We start from the raw sequence: 25,173 nt of genomic DNA on the forward strand, positions 1-25,173 counted from the left end.
CATTATTACATAATGCGGCGTTACAGACCACATACAGAATTGACTTCCCGTGTCCTACCTGCATGTTGAGTCGACCTCTCTGAGCAGCGAAGCCGTGGTGAGACTGAGAAGACGCCAGCAGCTGGTCGTCCTCCACCCGGTGGGACTCCAGACCCAGAGGAGGACACTCTGTGAGGACGACACTCGTCTGAGACACCGGCCGGGTCATCCCTATGTTCCCCGGGACCTATATGTTCCCTACTCTGTATGGGACCGGGGAACATAGGACCCTTTTTCTAATAAAGGGTCCTATGTTCCCCGCTGTTGCTGGTCGATGGACTCTCTCTACTTATCTGGCCTGTCTAGCCTCTACCTGGTCTTTTTACTAAACTTAACCAACTCCTTTCTTCACTGCACTGCAAAAACTCAAAAACTTACCAAGAATATTTGTCTTATTTCCAGGCAAAAAAAAAAATCTCATTATACTTAGAATAAGACTCATCACATTAAAAGTAGATTGTTTTAGACACTTTTTACTTCTTTCAAGCAGATTTTCACATAAAATAATCTGATAGTGGAGCAAGTTTTAATTTCTTATAATACAAGCACAAAAAAACTTTTGAAAAGATTTTTCTACTTATTTCGAGTGAAAATTTGTTTGAAACAAGTGAAAATGATCTAAAAACAAGTTAATTTTTAGGTGATGAGTCTTATTTTAAGTGGTAAGAGTTTAGTTTTGACTAGAAATGAGACATTTTGATAAGAAATAAGACAAATATCCTTGGAAAGATTTTGAGTTTTTGCAGAGTGCCTAAACCCAACCAGTGGGACGATTACACTTCTCACTCAAAGTCACAACTCAACTTCTCATTCAGAAATAGGCAAAAATCTGCAAAGTCACAACTCCACTTCCAGGTACGGGTACAAAAATTGCATGTTCCCCAGGTCCTTTTGGGGAAAAGCAAAAAGGGTCCTATGTTCCCCGCTGTTGCTGGTCGATGGACTCTCTCTACTTATCTGGACTCTCTCTCTATCTACCTGTCTAGCCTCTACTTGGTCTTTTTACTAAACTTAACCAACTCCTTTCTTCATTGCCTAAACCCAACCAATGGGACAATTAGCCTACACTTCTCACTCCAAGTCACAACTCAACTTCTCACTCAAATATACGCAAAAATCTAAAAAGTCACAACTCGACTTCCAGGTATGGGTAGCTACAAAAATTGCATGTTCCCGGTTCGGACACAGCGGGGAACATAGGGTTTTAGAAAAAGGGTCCTATGTTCCCCGCTTTTCCCCAAAAGGACCAGGAGAACATGCAATTTTTGTACCCATACCTGGAAGTGGAGTTGTGACTTTGCAGATTTTTGCCTATTTCTGAATGAGAAGTTGAGTTGTGACTTTGAGTGAGAAGTGTAATCGTCCCACTGGTTGGGTTTAGGCACACTGCAAAAACTCAAAATCTTTCCAAGAATATTTGTCTTATTTCTTGTCAAAATGTCTAATTTCTAGTCAAAACTAATCTCTTTCCACTTAAAATAAGACTCATCACCTAAAAATGAACTTGTTTTTAGATCATTTTCACTTGTTTCAAACACATTTTCACTTGAAATAAGTAGAAAAATCTGCCAATGAAAGCAAGTTTTGTGCTCATATAATAAGAAAGAAAAACTTGCTCCACTATCAGATTTTTCTACTTATTTCAAGTGAAAATCTGCTTGAAAGAAGTAAAAAGTGTCTAAAAACAAGCTGCTTTTAATGTGATGAGTCTTAGTTTAAGTAGAATGAGATTTGTTTTGACTAGAAATAAGACAAATATTCTTGGTAAGATATTTGAGTTTTTGCAGTGTACTGTGACCGCCATCTTTACCTTCAGAACTTGAACATGAAGGCGAGTCTCTTACTTTTCGGTTCAGAAGGAACGGAGATCTGCTTCAGCCTCTCCTCCTCCTCCTCCTCCCACTTCTTCCTCAGCCGCTCCGCTGCAGCGTGATGAGAAAACAGTGTGTGTGTGTCAGTGTGTGTGTGTCAGCGTGTGTGTGTGTTCAAAACACTTCCATATGTGCTGTACAGTGCAGCGTCACATTCACATTCACATTCCTCGTGTGTTTCCTCCATGAAATGTGGGTCAGTTCAGTTCAGTTTGTCTTAAAGGTCGTTGACACACAAAACACTTATTACAGTCTAATCATCACAGGAAGTCTCCTCTTGTCTCCACTAATAACTAAAGGATTTAAAGGGAAACTCTGGTGTTTTTATTAAATGTTTCTTCTTGTAAACACATTTATGAAAAGACCAAAACCACCTCGTTATCTGTAGCTCTCGGCTTCGGGGCACAGATTTAACATTTTCAACACCAGATTCCCTGAAAGCTCAACACTTTACTCAGCTGTTTACTGCTTTTAAATGTGCGTTTTAAAGTGGAAAACTTAAACTGGAAATCTGATGTGATTTGATCCAGTTATCCTGTTGTGTTGCTGTGAGTGTTTCCAAATGACACAGCAATTTCCTAAAACTGCAGCTCTGCAGGTTTTGGACAAACAAAAGAATAAGTGCATCTGTTGGGGTCTGACACAGATTACATGGTAGGTTTGGATTTAGACACATTGTTGGTTTTTGGTCTTTTACATTTGGTTTGATAACAACAAGAAAAAAATATGAAATGTTAGCAAAAACGGGAGAATGAAAAACCTTTTTCTGCCTTTTCCTTTCGAGCTCTCTCCTCCTCTTCCTCCTGTTTCTTGGCGGCCACTGTGGAGGGAGAAGCACAGACGACAGCTCAGTCACTGACCTGCAGGAGATTTATCTGTAATATTATTATTAATATCAGAATTAACTGGGAGTGGGACGTACGGTCGGCGTAGTCGTACTCTTCGTACCACGGGCCGACGAAGGGAATCGTGGTGGTTTCCTCTGGAACAGGAGAAAAACACACAGACTTCAGGATAAAAACTACATATTCAGTGTTACTTAAAAATGGCTTTTGTATTTTAATGTTTATCCTAAATTGAGTTTATTGAAGAGAACTTGAAAAAGCAGTTAAAAACACATCTCAACTTATCATGAATTTCCCGCTCTTTCCATATCCCACATCCTTACTTTGTCTTTTTATGATTTTAATTAATGCATTTTTTGTACCTTATCTATTGTTTTTATTTGTTACTGAATCACTTTGCACTTTATCTCTTTATTTTTTTCTCATTTCTGTTCATTTTGCTCATATAACATTGATTATGTATGCACTTTATCTCCTTTTTTTCTATTTTTATTTGTTAGCCATAGAAATTTGTCTTGTTGTAATTTGTTATAGGGGTGGAATTTACTGTATGTACAAGCCAACCGGCTTCGTTCCCTCCGTGCACCATTGCATTTAAATGTGTGCTAAATAAATAAACTCTAAACTCTAAACTTACCTGGGATGTACATGATAACCTCGGTGGTTGTGGGTTTCTTGTCGTCTGGAGAAAGAACAGTTTGTGTTTTTATACTTTTTAAAATCTAGATGATGAATAATCAGCAGTAAAAGTAAAATCATCACATGACGGTTTTATGTTAAAATCTAAACTAAAAAAAACGCCCTTTGACTCTTTCTTTGTCTTCTTATCTCACTTAGAACATTAAAGCTGAAGCTTCTTGTTGTGATAAACTAGAGAAGATGCTGGTGAAACGTACGTCTGGCGTCCCAGTAGTCGACATCGGGCTCAGCCAGAGGTTTAATCGGCTTCCTGTCTGTAGGAGAGAAGAGGAGATGCTGTCAGTTGAAAAACTTTTACCCGTTGATCAATAAAACAAGAACATAATACTAAAAGTTTCAGTTTCAGTCCTTATCTCTGAGCTGGTTGTAGTGGATGACTGTTGTTGGAGCTCAGTGTTTGGTCTCCACCAGCTCCAGAGTGAGCCAGGTATAAGCGTCTTTACGACAATACGCACTAGAGCTCATGGGAAATGCAGTCTTCATTCCAGCAGAACGCTACCACTTTTGTCCACGGGAGGCGCCAAAATCAACACAAAGTGACAGTTCTTTGTAGATGCTTTAACCAAGCATCAACCTCACCGGCTGCAGTTCCTCTCCTGGCCACTAGAGTGAGTCTCCATAGACTCCTATGCTCTACATAGGCTCCTCCTCTTTGACCATATTTGGATTATCTGGATTAGAGGGGGCGGAGTCAGACTCTGCCAAGATTGACTAATCTGATGTTTGTAAAGTCTATAAAACGCATTATTGAACAAACATTACTATTTCTGTGTGCACGTTTTTGTAATTAGTCATGGTTATCGTAGATTAGCTGGGCTAACCACTAGCTGTTAGCCGTTAGCGGTGTCCTTATAACTCAGTAACTCAGCGGATATCTGAGTTCCAACATGACTGAGCTAACTGGAGTAGTTTCATGTCGTGTCCGACAACGGGAGGGTTTTAACAGCTGACGTCCTGATGTTAGCTTTGCTGCTGCAGTTAGCTAGCAGCAACAAAGCTAACAGCTACGAACTAATTACAAAAACATGCACACAGAAATAGTAATGCTTGTTTTATAGACTTTACAAACACCAGATTACTCAAAACGGTGATAATTATGTGAAAATGTGTCATCACGGCCAATCACGATGTGCCACGTCATCGCAAGGCGCAATTCTGGCAGCCCGGACACATTTCCTCCCTACAACACCGGTTTTATTTACAGACTATGACCAAACTAAATGAGACTGAATTTACTGAGTTTATTATTGATATTTTTTTGTTTTGTGTTCATGAATTATTTTTTTTCCTTCAAAAATATCACAGATCTGCTTTAAAGTTTGGGTTTGGCTAAGAGTGAAATTGTTTCTTCTATTACACTGATTTCCTGCAGGAGTGTTTCCTTTCACGTTTACAGAGTTAAACTGCCACAGGTCAGTTTGTCTTTCTCCAGAGTTTATGTGTGTAAGTTTATTGAGCGAGCGCCAACAGCAGCTCAGTGACCCGTGACGGTCTTACCCAGGTCCGGCTCCACAGGCTCCACCCACTCGGTTGCTTTAGGGGCTGCAGGTCGGATCACTGTAAAGACAAAGAGCAGCAGTTAAAAGGCTGTGAGTCTGTTGTTTTACTAGACTTTTATTGTTCAGTTTCGAGTCCCGGTGGACGTACGTGTGTCCCATCCCAGCTCCATCAGCAGCCGCTCCTCCTCCTCCCTCAGAGACGGGTCTTGGGTCGTCGTCCTCGGCGCCGCGGTCGTCATGGCCTTTGTTTTCTTGGTGGGTTTTGGCGCCTTCGGCTTCTTGGTGGGTTTCGGTGCTTTGGGTTTCTTGGTGGGTTTTGGAGGTTTTGGTTTTTTGGTGGGTTTAGGAGCTTTCTGCTTCTTGGCCTTGGCATCCCTCTCGGCTGCTTTCTTCGCTCTGGCTGCAGAGGTGAAAGAAGACGATGACAACAACAGTCAGTTATAGGTTGTGAACGTATGAAAGAGAGAGAAAGAGAGAGAGAGAGCAGCTTCTTTAAAGTGATACGCCAACATTTTTTTTCGTGTCTTGCCTCACTCCCGAGTCCATGACCAGCAGATACACCATCCTTTCCACTGTGCGTGCAGTAACAAGGGAGATAGAGCCGTATCGCCGTAATTAGCTTAGCTCAAACACTGGAAGTGTATGGGTAGTGTTAGCCTGCCTCCACCTAAAGCCGCTAATTAGCTTAGCTCAAACGCTGGAAGTTTATGGGAAGTGTTAGCCTGCCTCCACCTAAAGTCGCTAATTAGCTTAGCTCAAACGCTGGAAGTGTATAGTGTTAGCCTGCCTCCACCTAAAGTCGCTAATTAGCTTAGCTCAAACACTGGAAGTGTTTAGTGTGGTAGTGTTAGCCTGCCTCCTACCCGAGCTGAAATCAGCAGTCAGAAGCTGATTTCATTTTAGCTCTAAACTCTGTAAATATATCACTTTATCCACATTTCAAACATGTTTAGGCGAGAAAGTAGCCGTTTAGATCAGCAGTGTGTCGTTAATTTGTCTAAATACCAGCTGTTTACTATTTTGTTGGGATGAATTCGGCGCTACTCAAGCTAGCCGTTGTGACAAACGCACTTCCGGTTACTTTCACAAAATAAAACACCCGTTTCCCTTTACATACAGAAAACCATGATGATAGAATTTGTGCTTTTACTTTGAAATAGGAAGCTAACCTACCCTCGATGTAGCTAGCTTGAACCAAAATAAAGCGTCTTTGCTTGAACCCTCCGTTTTGACCGATCTCGTCCCGTTAGCGGCATTTGACCGCTCAAGATGCCTTACCGGAGAGAGTTTTGTCAGCTCTGAGATGAAGATCGGCCCGCCGGTTTCCGTTTAGAGTTGCTGAAGAGTTTCTCTGATGACTTTAGGTGGAGGCAGGCTAACACTACCTACACTTCCAGCGTTTGAGCTAAGCTAATTAGCGACTTTAGGTGGAGGCAGGCTAACACTACCTATACACTTCCAGTGTTTGAGCTAAGCTAATTACGGGCGATACGGCTCTATCTCCCTTGTTACTGCACGTGTAACATAGTTAAAAGAAGCTGTGTAAATCCAGCTAAATGTGGTATGAGCGCCCTCTGCTGTCTATCGCGTGTGCCGCTGGAACGGGTATAGAGAAAGGGATTGTGGGAAATCCTCAATGTAAACGAGGATTTGAACGAAAGGTAACGTTTCTCACGAGCTCCTGGGCTAAAACTTATTTACAGTTGTTTAAGTCACGTAACATCAAGATTATACTGTATACTGACTTGTTGTACGTTGTTGTTGATTTTTCCATGCTCCCCGCGGATTCGCCGTGTTTTTGTTTTGTATTGTCGTCGAGAGAAATGAGTAGCATAGAGCTAACAGTATTAGCGTAACACAATGTTGTTTCTTCTGTAGAGACTGACTGTGCCCACGAGAGGGAGAACAGCGTTACTTACTTCTTGCTTCTGTCCTTTTTGTCATACATGCAGGTATGTGAGTGAATGTTCCAAGACAGCAGATGTGTGTGTGTTAAAAAATATTTTGTGGTTATTTTATGCAACTACTGGTTTGTTGAGTATAAAAATGTTTGAAAAAGGTAATAGCCAGATGCAAAAACATAGCATGTATTTTATTTTTAAATGCATTCTTCTGAACTTGCATTTATAGCACATACACTCTTTTATTTTTATTTTATACACATTCTCTTTTATTTTATTCACAGATATTTCAGTACAAAAAACCACTATACGATCAACCTGAAAGTATTGTGTTTTGTTTTATTTTATTTTATTTGAATTGTAACTCTATCTCATTTATGATTGTCAATGTAAACGAGGATTTGAACGAAAGAGACTGACTGTGCCCACGAGAGGGAGAACAGCGTTACTTACTTCTTGCTTCTGTCCTTTTTGTCATACATGCAGAATAAACCGGCTGTTACTCCAACCAGCAGCTTCAAGTGCTTATTTACAGAAGACACACCAACACAGGGGTTACATTGGTGCCGTGACTCGTCCATGACCACGCCGGACCGGGTGGATGTCTTCTCGTCGCTTCACCGCCTTGGAGCTGTATCATTTTCTTGTTTGATATAGATCACAGCTATTTTCTCCGTGGGCTGTTATTTTCTTTGAATGTTGTTTTACCTGTACCAAGCATGAGTTTCAGTAAGTCTGATACCTTTGATGTGTTCCCCCTCGGTTTTGGCAGAGGTAGAGGGTTTCACAGTACACCAGCTCCATTTTCTTTGGGTAACCATGGGGCGGGAGATAAGTCTGGTTATGATGATGATTCTGTGCATAGTCCTTTCAAATGTGGGAGTGTAGTGACACCTCAGGCTCAGCCCTTAGATGATCTAAATCCACCACAATGCACTGATACATCAGTTCCATGCCCTCCTTTTGATGATGGTAGACTAGCTGACCAAGTGTGCACCATTGCACAGCAGATTGGGCAACAAGTAGCTGATAGCATTATGTCACATCTTGCCACATCTAGCCCCACATCTGCAATGCACACAGACAATGTCAAGACATCTGATAATAAAGACTTCACCCCTGGACGCACACTGGACCTCTCCCACGTCCAACTGGTCACTCAGCGAAAAGTTAAGGACCCACCTGCATTCCGAGGAGAGAGTTCAGATGTGTTGACTGTTGATGAATGGGAGGAATCAATGAGGACCTACATTCGGAAGAGTGGTGTACAGCTGGAGAATCAAGCAGAGGAAATCCTCATCCACCTACGAGGCAGAGCAAAGGATGTTGTACGGTTTGGAATAAGAAATGGTGAGATTGATGTACAGCACAACCCACAAGCAATTTATGGACTTTTGCGCAAACACTTCAGTTCTAGCTATTGCTCCACTGTACCTCTAGCTGATTTTTATTCCACAACACCAAAAGACCAAGAAGACTCATATGAGTATTGGCTCAGACTGAACAGAGCTGCTGATGTTGTTGCTAGCTGCCTTAGAGAGCAGGGTAAAGTTTTTGACAACCCCAGTGTTGAAGTCACACGTATGTTCATCAGACACTGCCCGAGTAGAGACCTAGCTCTTACTTTTCGCTCCAAGACAGTTGATAAATGGTCAGCTCGTGAAGTGCAGGAAGTGCTGGATGAATATCATCTTGAGAAGTGTGTCAAGTCTTCTAAGAGAGAGGGTAACAGGATCAACATTAATGCAGCTGAGTTTAGCCCTAATACTCCTGTTTCTGACACTCCTGAGCTAAAAAAGAATGTTAGTCAAGACAACGCCACTCTTGAAAGACTGATTAGCATGCTAGAAAAAGTGCTGCTCCAGGGCCCAGCCCGAGCCAGTAGAAACCTAAACAACAACAGGGCTCCTAGAATTGAGGGTTTGACTGACACACCATGTTCTGTATGTAAAGACAGCTCTCACACAGCCCTCACACACTGCCGAGAGAACAGACTGTGTTTCCTGTGTCACTCACCTGGCCACTCAAGACGCACCTGCCCAGAGGGGAGACGCCCTCCTCTTCATGGTCAGCAGGGAAACTGAATGATCTGCGTACAGGGGAGGACAGCGCAGATCATGTCAGTGAACCTCCCACCTCGGACTTGACAGAAGATGATTATGAAACTTTGTGTCACACCTACAGTAGCTCGTTGCCATCAAACAAGACACTAATTGTGCAAAACCTGCAAAGACTTCCAGAGACAAATGAACTGTTCTATACAGATGTGTCTACTGATGGTGGTGAAGTCCTCAGAGCTTTGGTGGATAGTGGATCCATGGCATGCACTGTAAGTGAGACGGCTGACTCCAAACTTTCCCAGTCCATTCCAAACATTGAAAAACGATCTGCTGAAGATTTTGTCATTATTGGTTGTGGCGGTCACCCTGTCGCACCTGCTGCCATATATGACCTAACTGTATCTGTTTATGGCTATAAAGTGATCATTCCTGTTTTAGTTGTGCCAGGCCAAGCTGATGACATGATCCTGGGCAACAATGCTATCAAGTGGCTGATCTCACAGGTGAAAGACACAGCTAAAGTCCAGACCGTCACATCTTCGGCCAGTAGTGCTCAGGACAACCTGCCTCAATTGTTGTCTATGTTGTCTTCCTCAAATGACAGGGAGGGCGGGACAGCGTCACACAGAATCGGCACAGCTAAACTCAAAAGATGTGTGAATCTACAGCCCATGTCTGAACATTTAGTGTGGGCTAAGCTGTCTGCACCTGATGTCTCTGCAGTGGGCAGCACAGTCATCATTGAACCCACTCAGTCCAAATGCAGACCTGCACAAATTCTAGTGGGGAGAGTTGTCACTCCCTTATGGGGTGATGGCTGGGTTCCAGTCAAAATAGTGAATCCCACAGAAAAGATACTCACCTTGAAAAGAAATGCTAAAGTTGCAGATGTGTCCAACTGCTCTTCTGTGCAGGACTTACCTGAACCTGTCAGCATCCAATCCAACGTGCAGCACACACAGAGCTCATCACCTGCGCCTCGGTCAGAGGAAGAGATATCACATGTCTTGACCGAAATGGGCCTTCAGGATCTGGATCTCTCATCTTGTGAAGTCTCCCCTGAGTGGAAAGATAAACTGTTGCAGATCATTGTGCAGTTTGAATCTATTTTTTCAAAACACAAAATGGACTGTGGTGAAGCACCAGATTTTGTCCACAGAATCCGCCTGGTGGACGACAAACCCTTCAGGTTTCCATACAGGCGAGTCCCACCATGCCATTATGATAAACTCAGGACAGCTCTAAATGAAATGGAGGAATTGGGGATAATCAGGAAGTCCCAGAGTGAATATTCATCTCCCCTTGTCCTTGTTGTCAAGCCGAACGGTGATCTCCGCATCTGTAATGATTTCAGATGGTTAAACGCAAGAACAGTGAAAGATGCGCATCCATTACCTCACCAGACAGACGCACTCGCTGCACTCGGTGGTAATGTGTTTTTTTCTACAATGGACTTGACCTCCGGGTTTTATAATGTTAGACTTCATGAAAGTGACAAAAAATACACAGCTTTCTCTTCTCCATTCGGTCTCCATGAATATAACAGGATGCCCCAAGGCCTGACCAACAGCCCTGCCACATTCATGCGAATGATGATGTCAATTTTTGGGGATGAGAACTTCACAAGTCTATTATGTTACCTGGATGATCTTATGGTTTTTGCTCCGTCTGAATGTGTTGCTCTTCAGCGTTTGCAGATGATTTTCACACGCCTCGCAGCGAACAACTTGAAGCTCTCACCTAAAAAGTGCTACTTCCTCCGCCGGTCTGTGAAGTTTTTGGGACACATCATATGTGAGGATGGTGTCAGGACTGACCCAAGTAAGGTACAGGCTATCAGCAATGTCCAGGAATCTGACCTGATGGAGTCTGATGGAAAAACGCCGTGCGCTAAGAAGATCAGATCATTCTTAGGGATGGTTCTCTACTATCATCACTTCATTGAGGGATGCTCTGCTAAGGCTAAGCCACTGTTCAACCTGGTGGCGGAACCCGCTGCTACACCAAAGAGAGGTAGAGGCCATAAGCCTAAATTTAAAAAAGGTCATGTGAAACTGTCCCAAGCTGACTGGACTGATGAGTGTAGGGATTCATTTGAAACTTTGAAACATGGGCTATTACACAGTGCCACATTAGCTCATCCAGATTTTAATGCTCCGTTCATCCTCGCTGTCGATGCCTCCTTTGATGGCCTAGGAGCTGTCCTCTCACAGTTGCCTCCTGGTGGAAAGATCGCCAGGCCAGTGGCGTTTGCCAGCAAAACACTCTCCCATGCCCAGCTGAACTATCCAGCGCATCGACTAGAGTTTCTCGCTCTTAAATGGGCAGTTTGTGACAAATTTAGCCACTGGTTGAAGGGACGGCATTTCACAGTTTGGACCGATAATAACCCCCTAACATACATCTTGACTAAGCCTAGGTTAGATGCATGCGAACAGAGGTGGGTTTCAAAGCTTGCAGCATTCAGTTTCGATCTAAACTATGTCCCTGGCACAAAAAATGTAGTTGCTGACGCGCTAAGCAGAGAGCCATTTGTCCAGTCATGCATGAGCCACCGTCTTGTGAGCGAGCCTTATGCTTTCCTATTAAACCAAGTCAGTGGGATGGTGGATAGGACAGTACAAGATGCATTTAGATTCACTAACAACTGTCAGTTTGTCACTGATCAGCCCGAGGAAGAAGCTGTCCTCTCTCCTCCTCCTTCAGGGTCCCTGCAGTCACAGGACGTGTCAGCTGTTCTGGAAGCACATGACTCAGGTGGTGTCAGCCGAGTGAGAGGCACAGGTCCAGCTATTCCCCAACTTTTCAATGTCGACCAGACTGCTTCTACACCAAGGAGTGAGCTGATAAACCTACAAGAGCAGGACGCTGTTCTGGGCAGAGTGCTCCACTACGTCCAGCGTCACCGGAGACCCACTAGACGCGAGCGTACGGAAGAACCTCGTGGTGTGATGAAACTCTTGAGACACTGGCCCAAACTTTCCATCAAAGACGGCGTGTTGTACAAGGTAAAGAAAGACAGACAAATGAACACTACCACTCAACAGTTTGTTGTTCCAGACTCCCTGAAATCCCAAGTCCTCCATGGCCTACATGATTCAGCTGGTCATCAGGGCCAGGCTCGTACACTCTCCCTCGCCAGGCAGAGGTTTTTCTGGATAGGGATGGAGCGTGACATCATCAATCATGTGAGGAACTGTTTTCGTTGTGTAGTGGGGAAAACCCCTGAGCCCAACGATCGTGCTCCACTTGAAAGCATACTTGAAAGCAGATCATTTTTCCAAACTGTCTCATGCATTTCCATGTAAAAACCAGTCAGCAAAACAGGTTGCCCGTCGTCTTTGGAATGACTTTTTCTGCATTTATGGTTTCCCTAAACGCATCCATTCGGATCAAGGAGCCAATTTTGAAAGTCGGCTCATTAAAGAGCTCCTAGAGATGGCTGGCGTCCAGAAATCGCATACCACCCCGTACCATCCCATGGGGAACGGTGTTGTTGAGCGGTACAACAGGACTCTTGGGAATATGATAAGAGCACTGCCCCCACAATCCAAGGCGAGGTGGCCCCAAATGCTTCAGATGCTGACTTTTTGTTACAATTGCACTGAGCATGAAACAACAGGATTTGCCCCCTTTTTCCTCATGTTTGGGAGGATCCCTCGTTTGCCTGTTGATGTTTTGTTCCAGCATGCCCTCCCCAGCGATACTGTTGTTGACCATCAGGAGTTTGTTGCACGTTTGAAACATGACTTATCTGAAGCTGCACGCATTGCCCGGCAGAACAGTCACGTTGAACAGACACGTCAAGCAAAGAACTACAACCGCAGAGCCAAAGGCTCCCCTCTCACTGTCGGGGACAGAGTTTTGCTTGCAAACCGTGGTGAGAGAGGAAAAAGGAAAATTGCAGACAAATGGGAATCCACAGTGTTTGAAGTGGTGTCTGTAAAGCATGGAATCAATGTGTATCATATCAGAGATCCTGTCACATCAAGAGAAAAAGTTGTTCACAGAAACCTTCTGCTCCCTGTGAGTTTCCTGCCTGCAGGAGGAGACGACATTGTGGACTCTGACTGCTCATCTGTTGCTGGGAGTGGAGTGTGTGAACCGGCAGTTCCTTCTGATGTTCAGGACAGTGAGACAAAGACCATTAACTGGCTCATGCACATGGATGATGGGATTGACGAGGTTGTGGCGGCCGTCCAGCCTGATTGTTCTCCCGCAGGGGATGTGGAGGCTCAACCCTCAGGTGCAGATGTGACTGTGGCCCCAGATGTTGTGAGTGAGGTCCTGGATGCCCTTCCTTCTTTGGAGTGTGCTGACCAGCCGCCTGCTCTTGCGGCCACTGCTGAAAGTTCAGTGTCAATGTCACCTGTACCACCTGACCATGGCCCCTCCCCTGAACACTTGACTGATACACAGCCTCCTACACGCACACAAGACCATGTTGTTAGTGTACAGCCACCTGCACTTAACACTAGGTCAGGTAGACCTGTAAAACCTCCAGCTAGACTAATCTGTGAGATGAATGAACAGGTCGTAGATGATTCAGCTTCAACAGTTGATTCACTGTTTTCTTTTGTGAGGAATATGTTTTCTGGGTAGTTTGAGTGATCCAGATACATGTTTTTTTTGCCTGACTGTGGCCTAGGATACATAAGTTATCTCTGCTATTGAGCACTGTTTATTATATGAGAGGTGTACACGGCATCTTTTGTGTCTAGGTTGGTAAGGGGATTGGCCAAAACCTTACTCGCTTATTCCCTAGTGGAAAGTTTATAACTGATTTTGACTGAGTAGTGTGCTTATGGCTGCACAGGCAGTAATTTGTGACTTATATGAATGTGTTTTTTTTTGAGTATTTTGTTTACTGTACCCCAATTTAGCAGGATTTCTGGGGGGTGTATGTAACATAGTTAAAAGAAGCTGTGTAAATCCAGCTAAATGTGGTATGAGCGCCCTCTGCTGTCTATCGCGTGTGCCGCTGGAACGGGTATAGAGAAAGGGATTGTGGGAAATCCTCAATGTAAACGAGGATTTGAACGAAAGGTAACGTTTCTCACGAGCTCCTGGGCTAAAACTTATTTACAGTTGTTTAAGTCACGTAACATCAAGATTATACTGTATACTGACTTGTTGTACGTTGTTGTTGATTTTTCCATGCTCCCCGCGGATTCGCCGTGTTTTTGTTTTGTATTGTCGTCGAGAGAAATGAGTAGCATAGAGCTAACAGTATTAGCGTAACACAATGTTGTTTCTTCTGTAGAGACTGACTGTGCCCACGAGAGGGAGAACAGCGTTACTTACTTCTTGCTTCTGTCCTTTTTGTCATACATGCAGGTATGTGAGTGAATGTTCCAAGACAGCAGATGTGTGTGTGTTAAAAAATATTTTGTGGTTATTTTATGCAACTACTGGTTTGTTGAGTATAAAAATGTTTGAAAAAGGTAATAGCCAGATGCAAAAACATAGCATGTATTTTATTTTTAAATGCATTCTTCTGAACTTGCATTTATAGCACATACACTCTTTTATTTTTATTTTATACACATTCTCTTTTATTTTATTCACAGATATTTCAGTACAAAAAACCACTATACGATCAACCTGAAAGTATTGTGTTTTGTTTTATTTTATTTTATTTGAATTGTAACTCTATCTCATTTATGATTGTCAATGTAAACGAGGATTTGAACGAAAGAGACTGACTGTGCCCACGAGAGGGAGAACAGCGTTACTTACTTCTTGCTTCTGTCCTTTTTGTCATACATGCAGAATAAACCGGCTGTTACTCCAACCAGCAGCTTCAAGTGCTTATTTACAGAAGACACACCAACACAGGGGTTACACACGCACAGTCGAAAGGATGGTCTGCTGGTCATGGACTCGGGAGTGAGGCAAGTTGGCGTATCCCTTTAAACATTTTATTTGAACTTTTACTGCCAAATGTTTCCCTTCAGACTTTTATTTTGTAGGTCTGCTCAGACAGACGGACTGTGTTGTGGAGAACTCAGTCACCTCACGGGTTTGTTTTGGGCTGAGACCAAACATGACACAGTCAGAGTGAAGAGCTTTGCCAGAGACTAATGAACCCCCCCGACCCCCCGACCCTCACACACACACACACACACACACACACACCACCGACTGCTGCTTTAACACTGTACAGAGTCGTTACATAAGAGGAAACATCTGAGTCACAAGTCAAAACCGGTCAAATGTTCATTTGTGTGGAGATTAGGAGGCTCCAGGACACGATATCATCTTGATACTTGAGATTTTAGACATTTCGCAATATCCTGGAGGAAATTGCTGTGCTACACTGGGATTTATTACTATCTTGCAATTGCAAATTATGTTTTAAAGGGATATTTCAACATTTTGGTATATTCGGCCATTGCCACAATCCCTATACCTCTAAAACAACTCTGTCTGGTAACGTTCTGTTATTGGGTCAATGACGTACTGTATAAGGTTTTTCAACATGCCAGTTTTAAAATATCAAAAATAAGAATATATCTTGCAGCTGTTCAAATATTAAGGATGTTATGTACACAAAGATTAACGTAAAATTTTAGAATTTAGCAATTTTAGTGTTTTTTCATATAGATGAATTGCCCGTGGCCTTAAAAAATGTCATGTGTTGCGACCAGAATTTATCTTAAAATTAATACATTTTCTTAACATACTGAATAGTTTTTTTTTTTTTTTTTTTTTTACAATCAAGCACATAGAAACAAAGTGTTTGCATTTCATTAGAATTTTTGTAAATAATGCTCTCATATTTTAGCTCTACAATGTCACAGTCGCTATATTAAATGTAGTTAACCAACTGATTTTTTCTTTCAATTGCATAATACTGATAAAAATGTTTTAAAAATACCTTTTACTTAAGCATATTGTATCAGTTAGTAATGTTTCAGTTACAGAATTTAGATATTTTAGTTTGTATGTGATATAGGTATTGTTATTATTGCTCGCACCACAGGATGGGTGGTTGCGCCAAATGACCTCAAGACCTTGTATCATTAAAAATCAATTTAAAGAGACCAATAAATAATTCATTCCATGCAAATTTCATGTTTAAACCAGATTTTATTAACATTTCAAACATGAAAACGAACATTTCATACACACCGTGTGAGTGTGGCCCAGGCCTTTTTGAACTTTGCCCAATCTTGGCCCAATCTTGGCCCAATCTTGGCCCAATCTTTACCCAATCCTTGCATGAACAACACGAACACGAACACGAACACGAACACGAACACGAACACGAACACGAACACGAACACAAACATTTCATTTTATTTCATTTTATTTCATAAAAATTTCTTGATTTTCTGATAAAAATCAAACCGTGTGTCTGTGCATATGTGCCGCTCACCCCAGGCGCCTTTGACCGATCCCCAATCTTGGTGGATCCATGGAGAGTAGTATTCTGCAATGACAAAGAGAGCATCTTTCTTGTTAAAATATATTATATTTGGCACTTATGGCCAAGTATGGACAAGTTATTTTAATAATAATAATAATCTTACGCAGGTCCGGCTCCACAGGCTCCACCCACCCGGTCGGTTTCGGGGCCGCACGTCGTATCACTGTAAAGACAAAGAGCAGCAGTTAAAAGGCTGTGAGTCTGTTGTTTTACTAGACTTTTATAGACTGAATCTCCTTGTTGTTTACATTCTACTTCCGGGTAGAAAACCAGCACGTAATTTGAATGAGATCAATAGTAACGAACGAGAGTTTAGCTATATCATATTTTTCGCCCTATCACCGTTTAGACAAATCTGAAATGATTGAAGAAACATTACTATTTCTGTGTGTGTGTTTTGTGTTGCTATGTGTTGAATTTATTCAGTTTGGGGGAATCACAGTGTCTAGAAAGCATCAGTGGCTCAGCTGACAAGGACAGCTAACGGTAGCTAAGCTAACGGTAGATAAGCTAACATCAGGACGTCAGCTGTTAAAACCCTCCCGTTGTGGGACACGACATGAAACTACTCCAGTTAGCTCAGTCATGTTGTAACTCAGATATCCGCTGGAGAAAATAGTTTTTCATGGAGCGTTTATTGAGTCACTGAGTTATTAAAGTTAAACAGGTAGCTAACCGTTAGCCCGGCTAATCTATGATAACCATGACTAATTACAAAAATGTGCACAAATAAATAGTAATGTTTGTCCAATCATTGGTTTTATAAACTTTACAAACATCAGATTAGTCTAAACGGCGATATAGTGACATGAAAAATTATATATATATAGCGAAACTCTCGTCCGTCACTATTGTTCTCATGCTGGTTTTCTACCCGGAAGTAGTTGTAAACAACAAGGCGATTCGTCCTATTGTTCAGGTTCGAGTCCCAGTGGACGTACGTGCGCCCCATCCCAGCTCTATCCACAGCCGCTCCTCCTTCGTCAGAGACGGGTCTTGTGTCGTCGTGGCCTTTGTTTTCTTGGTGGGTTTTGGCGCCTTCGGCTTCTTGGTGGGTTTTGGAGGTTTTGGTTTCTTGGTGGGTTTTGGAGGTTTTGGTTTTTTGGTGGGTTTAGGAGGTTTCTGCTTCCTTCTGGCTGTTTTCTTCGCTCTGGCTGCAGAGGTTAAAGGAGAACTCCGGTCATTTTTGACCCCTAAATCATTTTCCTGATGGTCACCCGGTGTTGTTTTAGAGGTAGAGGGATTATGGCAATGGGGCGAATATACCAAAATGTTGAAATATCCCTTTAAAACATAATTTGCAATTGCAAGATAGTAATCAATCCCAGTGTAACACAGCAAGTTCCTCCAGGATATTGGTAAATGTTTAAAAGTACTGGAGGAGAGTGGGTGAGTTGTTTTGGTCTTGTTTCAATAGAAACCAGGCAAAGCTAACAGATGTTCTCCTTTAAAGAAGACGACGACGACAGTCAGTTATAGGTTGTGAATGTATGGAAGACAGACAGAGAGAGAGAGAGCAGCTTCTTTAAACATTTTATATGAACTTTTACTGCCAAATGTTTCCCTTCAGACTTTCATTTGTAGGTCTGTAGGTCTGACCATAACAAACAATGCAGTATATTTATCCACGCGTAACCGATGAAAAAGCCACTCATAGCCACAAATAATGCTCAGAACAGCACCAAACGTCATCAACAGTACAAACAGGGTCCCATCCCATAATACGAGGCATCAAACATCTGTTAGCTTTGCCTGGTTTCTATTGAAACGAGACCAAAACAACTCACCCACTCTCCTCCAGTACTTTTAAACGTTTCACAATATCCTGGAGGAACTTGCTGTGTTACACTGGGATTGATTACTATCTTGCAATTGCAAATTATGTTTTAAAGGGAAATTTCAACATTTTGGTATATTCGCCTCATTGCCATAATCCCTCTACCTCTAAAACAACTCTGTCTGGTAACGTTCCTTGCATGGACAACATGAACACAAACATTTCATAAACATTTCTTGATTTTCTGATAAAAATCTAACTGTATGTGTACTGTATCTGTGTGTGTGTGTGTGTGTGTGTGTGTGTGTGTGTGTGTGTGTGTGTGTGTGTGTGTGTGTGTGTGTGTGTGCATATGTGCCGCTCACCCCAGGCGCATTCGAACGTTGGCCAATCTAGGCTGGTCAACGTAGAGTTGCGTGAGGTTGCTAGCTCAGATTCTGCAATGACAAAGAGAGCATCTTTCTTGTTAAAATATATTATATCTGGCACTTATGGCCAAGTATGGACAAGTTATTTTAATAATAATAATAATACAATTCTTATATTTTACAAAGATGAACTAACCATTATTTCTGAAATATTAGCAAAATGACTCATCAAATATCAAAAAAACATTCAAAATAATACTAAAAATTAAGTACTTAAAGGGAAACTTTGTTTTTTTTTCAACCTGGGCCCTGTTTTCATATGTTTTTCTGTATACGTGAGTGATGGATAATACTTTTATCACTCACATATACAGAAAAACATATGAAAACAGGGCCCAGGTTGAAAAAAAAACGAGGTTTCCCTTTAATGTTTATCAATCATCAATTGAATATAAAAAGTATAAAAACTGCCAATCTTGGTCATATAGTAGGCCTATCTATGATGGAAAACAATCTGCAGCGGTTGCACCACATGACCACCACATTTCAAGTTCAGTCAAATATTACTAAAACAAGATTAGCAACATAAACACAGCTAGCTAGCTTCCCACAAAAGGTCACTATGAAATTTATGATAAAAATACACATTTGCGGAAAAAAAAAAAAAAACTTAAATTAATGTTTTTTTTTGAGGTCATACCACATGATATCCAAATGTGGCAACAACATTCGAGCAGTTAAAAAGGTTATTTAAAAAAAAAGAAAAGAATGAGAGAGCCACAAACCTTCTTTCTGCTTCCATAGCTCTATGACAAAATGGTGGATGATACAACTCCCTGTCCTTGAGTAGATTTCAACATAAAAATTTCAAAAGTGGTCATTTATTGATGGTCGCACCACATGATATTTAAAGGAGCATTATCGCAAATACAGCAGTAATAGCATAAAATAAGCTGAAATATGCAAAAGATAGGTCGGGGGGAGCCATAACTAAATTTACAAAAAAAATCGCCAACAGTATAGTGTCCATGGGGCAAATGCAGCATTTGTCTTTGTTATGATCCAAGCCGGCCCGGCGCTTGCTGCGTTAAAATGCACTCGGAACTCGCAAATCCGACCCCCGAACCGGACAAATATGCAACAGTAAATAGTAATGTAGCAGTGTCAGGCTGCTCACAGTCACTGAATCGCTGGTAGAACACTTTGTCTCCATGTCCCTGTGTCTTTCTTCAGCTGTCCTCTCAGCGTTATTAAGGAGGAGGACGTTGCAGTTGCTGTTGTTGTCGTTGTTGTGGTTGTGTGCGACGTAGAGCTGCCGCTTCCACTAGCGAGTTTTCTTTTTCCCGCGATTGCACGTTCATTCAACCTGTTAAGGGAGGAGGGGGGGGGAGGGAGGAGGGGGAGGACTAAACGAGGCTGCTCTCTCTCTCTGACAGCTGGCCACTTGTTTATATCTGATAAGCTCCGCCTGGCTCCATCTAGTGGCCGAATTATTGCGATAATACTCCTTTAATGAAATGGATATGATCGGACAAAGTTTATTTGTATATTATGAAATAAATATAACTGCAAAAGCTTTGCAATTTTGTACAGGAATACAAAACACTTTGTAAATCATGCCAAATAGGGCAGAAAATAAATTGTAATAGATTTAGAGTAATTTCAAATAAGTTTTCAAAACAGCAGTCATGGCTGGACGGTCGCACCACATGATATTTTGACACTTTAAATTACAGAGAAATTACAAATAACTCCTGATTTTTTAAAAGTTGAAGTGACTACATACAGTATATGGGAGAAATACTATGTATAGTATATTTTTGTACATTTAAACCTTTGTTTAACTTAAAAAAATACAGCCAGACAGAATATTTAGGCGGCACGTGACGTATTATCTCATAGCGTGGTGAATGTGCAGGTCACAACTTGTCCACCAGAGCGTTGTGGAGTTGTGTATTTGATGAGTTTGATGAGGGAAACCAAGTAATCCCATAATGAGCCTCCGTAGCGTAGCTCTGAGCAGCTCACGGCTCTGCTCCGCCGTTCTAAAAATAGCTTGCACCGACAATTAAAGGTAACGAACCTACTGCTATGACTATAGGGATTATGGCAATGGACCAGTTTGCCAAAATGTTGAACTATCCCTTTAAAGCTAATTCATTAGCTTACTGTAGCTGATTCGTTTAATACGTGCACAAGCCGACGTGTAACTATAGTGACTGGTGATTGTGGGCGGAGCTACTTGTGTTGCCAGATCCAGTCGTGTGCTATGTTCACTATCACTACTGAGTCTGACAACTTCACTTAAAGGGACAACGAGGAGTTTTGGAAAAGTGAAGTGTTTCCACACTACATTTATGAGCCTCCGCACCGTGAAATTCTTTGACCGGCGCAAGACAGACTCATGTTTTCATTCATCAAGAATTAAAGTCAGAGGTTGGAAGACGATCACATACCGTCGTAGTTCCCACCATAAACGGAGATTCGGCGGCGTTATTCTCAGGACTCGCCATGAAACCGAAAGTAAAGAAACGCTGGTCGGCTCGCCCAGCATTTCCACCACCACTAATAATAACAAAATAACCATAGAGACAAAACCACAGATTTATCTAAAATGGACCATTAACAAGTGGTAACGTAGATTCATCCACATTAATGTGAGACTTTTTTATAACCAAATAGAAACTCCTCGTTGTCCCTTTAAAAAACAGTAAAATGTCACTGTGTTACCTATTAATCTACAATAAGATGATAATCAGTGTTGTAGCCTATTGATTATCTATCAGGCTTTATTGGGGAAAACTAGAAGAGTTTCAGTAACAACACTCTTGTTTACTCTTTAAAGAAAGACTCTGGTGTTTCACAGCTCATCTGCCTCTGAGGTCCAGATGTTTGTTTTCATGATATGAAGCTGAGAGACAAACAGAGGGAGGACAGAGGGGGGGTGGGGGGGGGCTGCGTGACCTCGGGACGTCCAGACTGAAACTGTTTCCAGACATGCAGAGGTGTAGCCTAGTGTATCGTTACGCCTCCTCTCTCTCCAAGCCTCTGATTAGAAACTGCAGATAAACATGAAAGTATGAAACAACATGGAACATTACAGAGAAGATGCGTTCACGGGGCGTTGGGAGTTTGGAGTTCTTTAATCCAGGGGTCCTCAACTAGTCTCACTCTGGGCTCCACATTGTCCCATGGTCATTAAGTCGCGACCCACTTTTATAGAATTCAAACCAAGATTTTTTTTTTTAAGCCTTTAAAAACTCATTTAGCTCTTTATTGAGCAAAGTGCATTTCAGAGCACATGAATGAAACTGAGGAGTTACCATGACAACTGCACACTGCAAAAATTCAAAATCTTTCCAAGAATATTTGTCTTATTTCTTGTCAAAATGTCTAATTTCTAGTCAAAACTAATCTCTTTCCACTTAAAATAAGACTCATCACCTAAAAATCAACTTGTTTTTAGATCATTTTCACTTGTTTCAAACACATTATCACTTGAAATAAGTAGAAAAATCTGCCAGTGAAAGCAAGTTTTTTGTGCTTGTAATAAGAATGAAAAACTTTCCCCACTATCAGATTATTTCAAGTGAAAAGTCTTATTTTAGGTAGAATCTTATTTTAGGTAGAATGAGATTTGTTTTGACTAGAAATAAGACAAATATTCTTGGTAAGATTTTGAGTTTTTGCAGTGCATGTACGGACGTGAAAAAAAAATCAAAATATCAAATATCAAAAAAAATATCAAACTGCACAAAATGGAGACCCACAAAACGATATATTTGACTTCTAATGCATCTCTGCATTCAGAGCATGTTCACTAAAGTGAATAAATATCAAATCGCACAAAATAAAGACCCACAAAACAAAACAAGATTCACTGCATCAGGCCACATTAATAAGAAACTGATATCTTTGCATTCAGAGCAAATGGAGCAAATAATAAGAAAGTGAGGAGGAGCATTACAACTGCATGTGTTCACGTGTCTCGTGCCTTTCAAAATAAGTTATTTTTCAAAATAAAAGACATGTCCAACATCAGATGTGCATTAAATATTATTTACTTTTTTGACCAGCTGTCCGCGACCCATCCAGAACGGGTCCAAGACCCACTTTTGGGTCCCGACCCACCAGTTGAGAACCACTGCTTTAATCCACCCTTGTTTTTACAACCTGTCATCATCAGACACACAGAGAGAGAGAGGCTTGTTTTCCTGATGTTCCAGCGGTCCTTAAACACAACACTCCCTCCCTCCCCCAGGTCTGTTCTGTTTTGTTTTGTTGTGTCCACAAAAATTTAAATAGGCGTGAAAGAACCTTTTGATTTTTTTTTATTATCCAGCATCAAAGTTTTTCCTGTTTTTGTTTGTTCAGACTCAGTTTTAGTTTTATGGAAAAGAGTTTTTCTTTTCTTTTTTTTCTGTTTTAAATTACATGTCATGGTCCCAGCTGGATCCACTGGATGAAGACTGAAGGCCTCAGGCCGACTGAATGTCGACTCGCTATTGGTCGTTTCAATTAAATGAATGAAAAATAATATTTGACCTAAGTTGGATTCTATAATACGACTTAAAACTCAATATGTTCTTCAGCTTATGTCTTTTATTTTGAAGGGTTTGATCCAGGAGAAGATGTAAAAACATCTCAGTGTAGTTTTCCATCTCCTCTCTCTCTCAGCTTCTCTCTGGAGCTCTAGTAACAACAGGTCGGTGTCAGCCAATCAGAAGAGAGGAGGAGGCTCTGAGCCTCTCTTCTGATTGGCTGACTGTTTTCTAAAATGATCCAATAAATAAAAAAAATAGAGAAGATTTCAGAATAAAACACTCAGAGAAACTAAAAATCCTGCAAGTTGTTGTTGGATGGATGGTGGGTCCAGGTGGTGAGGGGGCGGGGCTTAGTTGTGACATCACAAAGTGACAGGAAGTCCTGACGGCTGGTTTTAAGGCTCAGTTTCTGAATACAGGCTGTGTGCATTTCTCTGTGGACTGAGGCTTTGATACTTTCACAGTATTAATATAGAACCTAGAGCTGCTTTATAATCACACTACACATGGACATCTACCTTTATACTGTATGGAGCTTTAACACAAACATCTACCTTTATACTGTATGGAGCTTTAATACAAACATCTACCTTTATACTGTATGGAGCTTTAACACAAACATCTACCTTTATACTGTATGGAGCTTTAATACAAACATCTACCTTTATACTGTATGGAGCTTTAACACAAACATCTACCTTTATACTGTATGGAGCTTTAACACAAACATCTACCTTTATACTGTATGGAGCTTTAACACAAACATCTACCTTTATACTGTATGGAGCTTTAATACAAACATCTACCTTTATACTGTATGGAGCTTTAACACAAACATCTACCTTTATACTGTATGGAGCTTTAACACAAACATCTACCTTTATACTGTATGGAGCTTTAATACAAACATCTACCTTTATACTGTATGGAGCTTTAACACAAACATCTACCTTTATACTGTATGGAGCTTTAACACAAACATCTACCTTTATACTGAAGGAGCTTTAACACAAACATCTACCTTTATTTTGAAGGAGCTTTAACAAAAACGTCTACCTTTATTTTGAAGGAGTTTTAACACAAACATCTACCTTTATTTTGAAGGAGCTTTAACAAAAACGTCTACCTTTATTTTGAAGGAGTTTTAACACAAACATCTACCTTTATTTTGAAGGATCTTTAGTATTGTGTCTGTATTGTATTCTAATGGAGCTCTGTGTTGGGGGGTCAGGGGGCCACCTTTAGCCTCGGGGGCCCCTATAACGAGTTAATCCGTCCGTTTTCTTACAGTAAATCCTCTCTGAAGTCTTTGGCAGCGTCTCAAAGTCAACTGAAGATACCAGCGCTGAGCCTCAGACTCTTGAGCAAGGCAGCGAGAGAGAATGAACGTAAACAGAGAGAGGAGGAGGAGGAGGAGGAGGAGGAGGAGGAGCTCGTCTGTATAAACCAGACTCTGAGGTGGATGAGGGTTTGTTTGGGGGTCTCTCTGGTCTCTGGTTTAGTTAATTATGGGCTGAGCTGATGTGCTGCTGTTTGTGGTTTTGCTTCATTCAGTGGAAAGTTAACGTGCAGCAGAAGAACATCGGAGAAACTGGGACTGAAACTGGGACTGGGCCTCTCGTAAATCCTGTCTCCTTATGGAAAAACCGTAGTGGAAATAGTTTTCTGCTGACTTTTTTTTATTGTTGTGTCGACATAATTTAGACGCACGGTGAAATCTCATCTTCTGAATCAGTGCATTTGGACAAAACAAGCTGCTTAAAAGGTTTTTTTTTTTTTTAATTCTTTCTTTCTTTACAGTTGTTTCCCTGGCAGAGAAAGCAGGTCATGACGTCCGCCAAGAATCTGTCAGACCTCCAAGTTTCTGGCTCGTCATCTCTGACTCATAGACTCACTCACATACTTTCAACCAAACCCCCACCTACACCCCCCTCCACCCCCCCCCCTCCCAGCCTCCTCTGCTGCTGCTCTGGGTCTGAAACACAAACCACACAGGAAGCAGCGGTGGAGGTGAGAGAAGAAGGACACAAAAATCCCAAATCCTGGTCTGAGACTGAATCATACAAACACTCGACTCACTGGGACAATAATCGATAAAAACTTCAACAATCTGCAAAAAAAGAGGCCTGCAGAGATTA

The 25,173-nt window shown here is 41.6% G+C and overlaps 1 protein-coding gene across 1 annotated transcript in view; it reads right to left on the reverse strand.

The window, feature by feature from the left end:
• The window catches only part of aebp1a (AE binding protein 1a), a 43,893-nt gene that overhangs the window by 16,654 nt on the left and 2,066 nt on the right, over nt 1-25,173 (reverse strand). Inside the window, exons 2-9 of the mRNA XM_083983610.1 lie at nt 5,102-5,353; nt 4,952-5,011; nt 3,652-3,708; nt 3,393-3,437; nt 2,833-2,892; nt 2,671-2,730; nt 1,884-1,961; nt 59-168 (exon numbers count right to left, since the gene is read on the reverse strand). Of these exons, the coding sequence (XP_083839736.1) occupies nt 59-168; nt 1,884-1,961; nt 2,671-2,730; nt 2,833-2,892; nt 3,393-3,437; nt 3,652-3,708; nt 4,952-5,011; nt 5,102-5,353 (722 nt within the window). The remainder of the gene's footprint in view (nt 1-58; nt 169-1,883; nt 1,962-2,670; nt 2,731-2,832; nt 2,893-3,392; nt 3,438-3,651; nt 3,709-4,951; nt 5,012-5,101; nt 5,354-25,173) is intronic.

Source organism: Trachurus trachurus (assembly GCF_905171665.1).
Source record: "Trachurus trachurus genome assembly, chromosome: 12".
Taxonomy (NCBI): domain Eukaryota; kingdom Metazoa; phylum Chordata; class Actinopteri; order Carangiformes; family Carangidae; genus Trachurus; species Trachurus trachurus.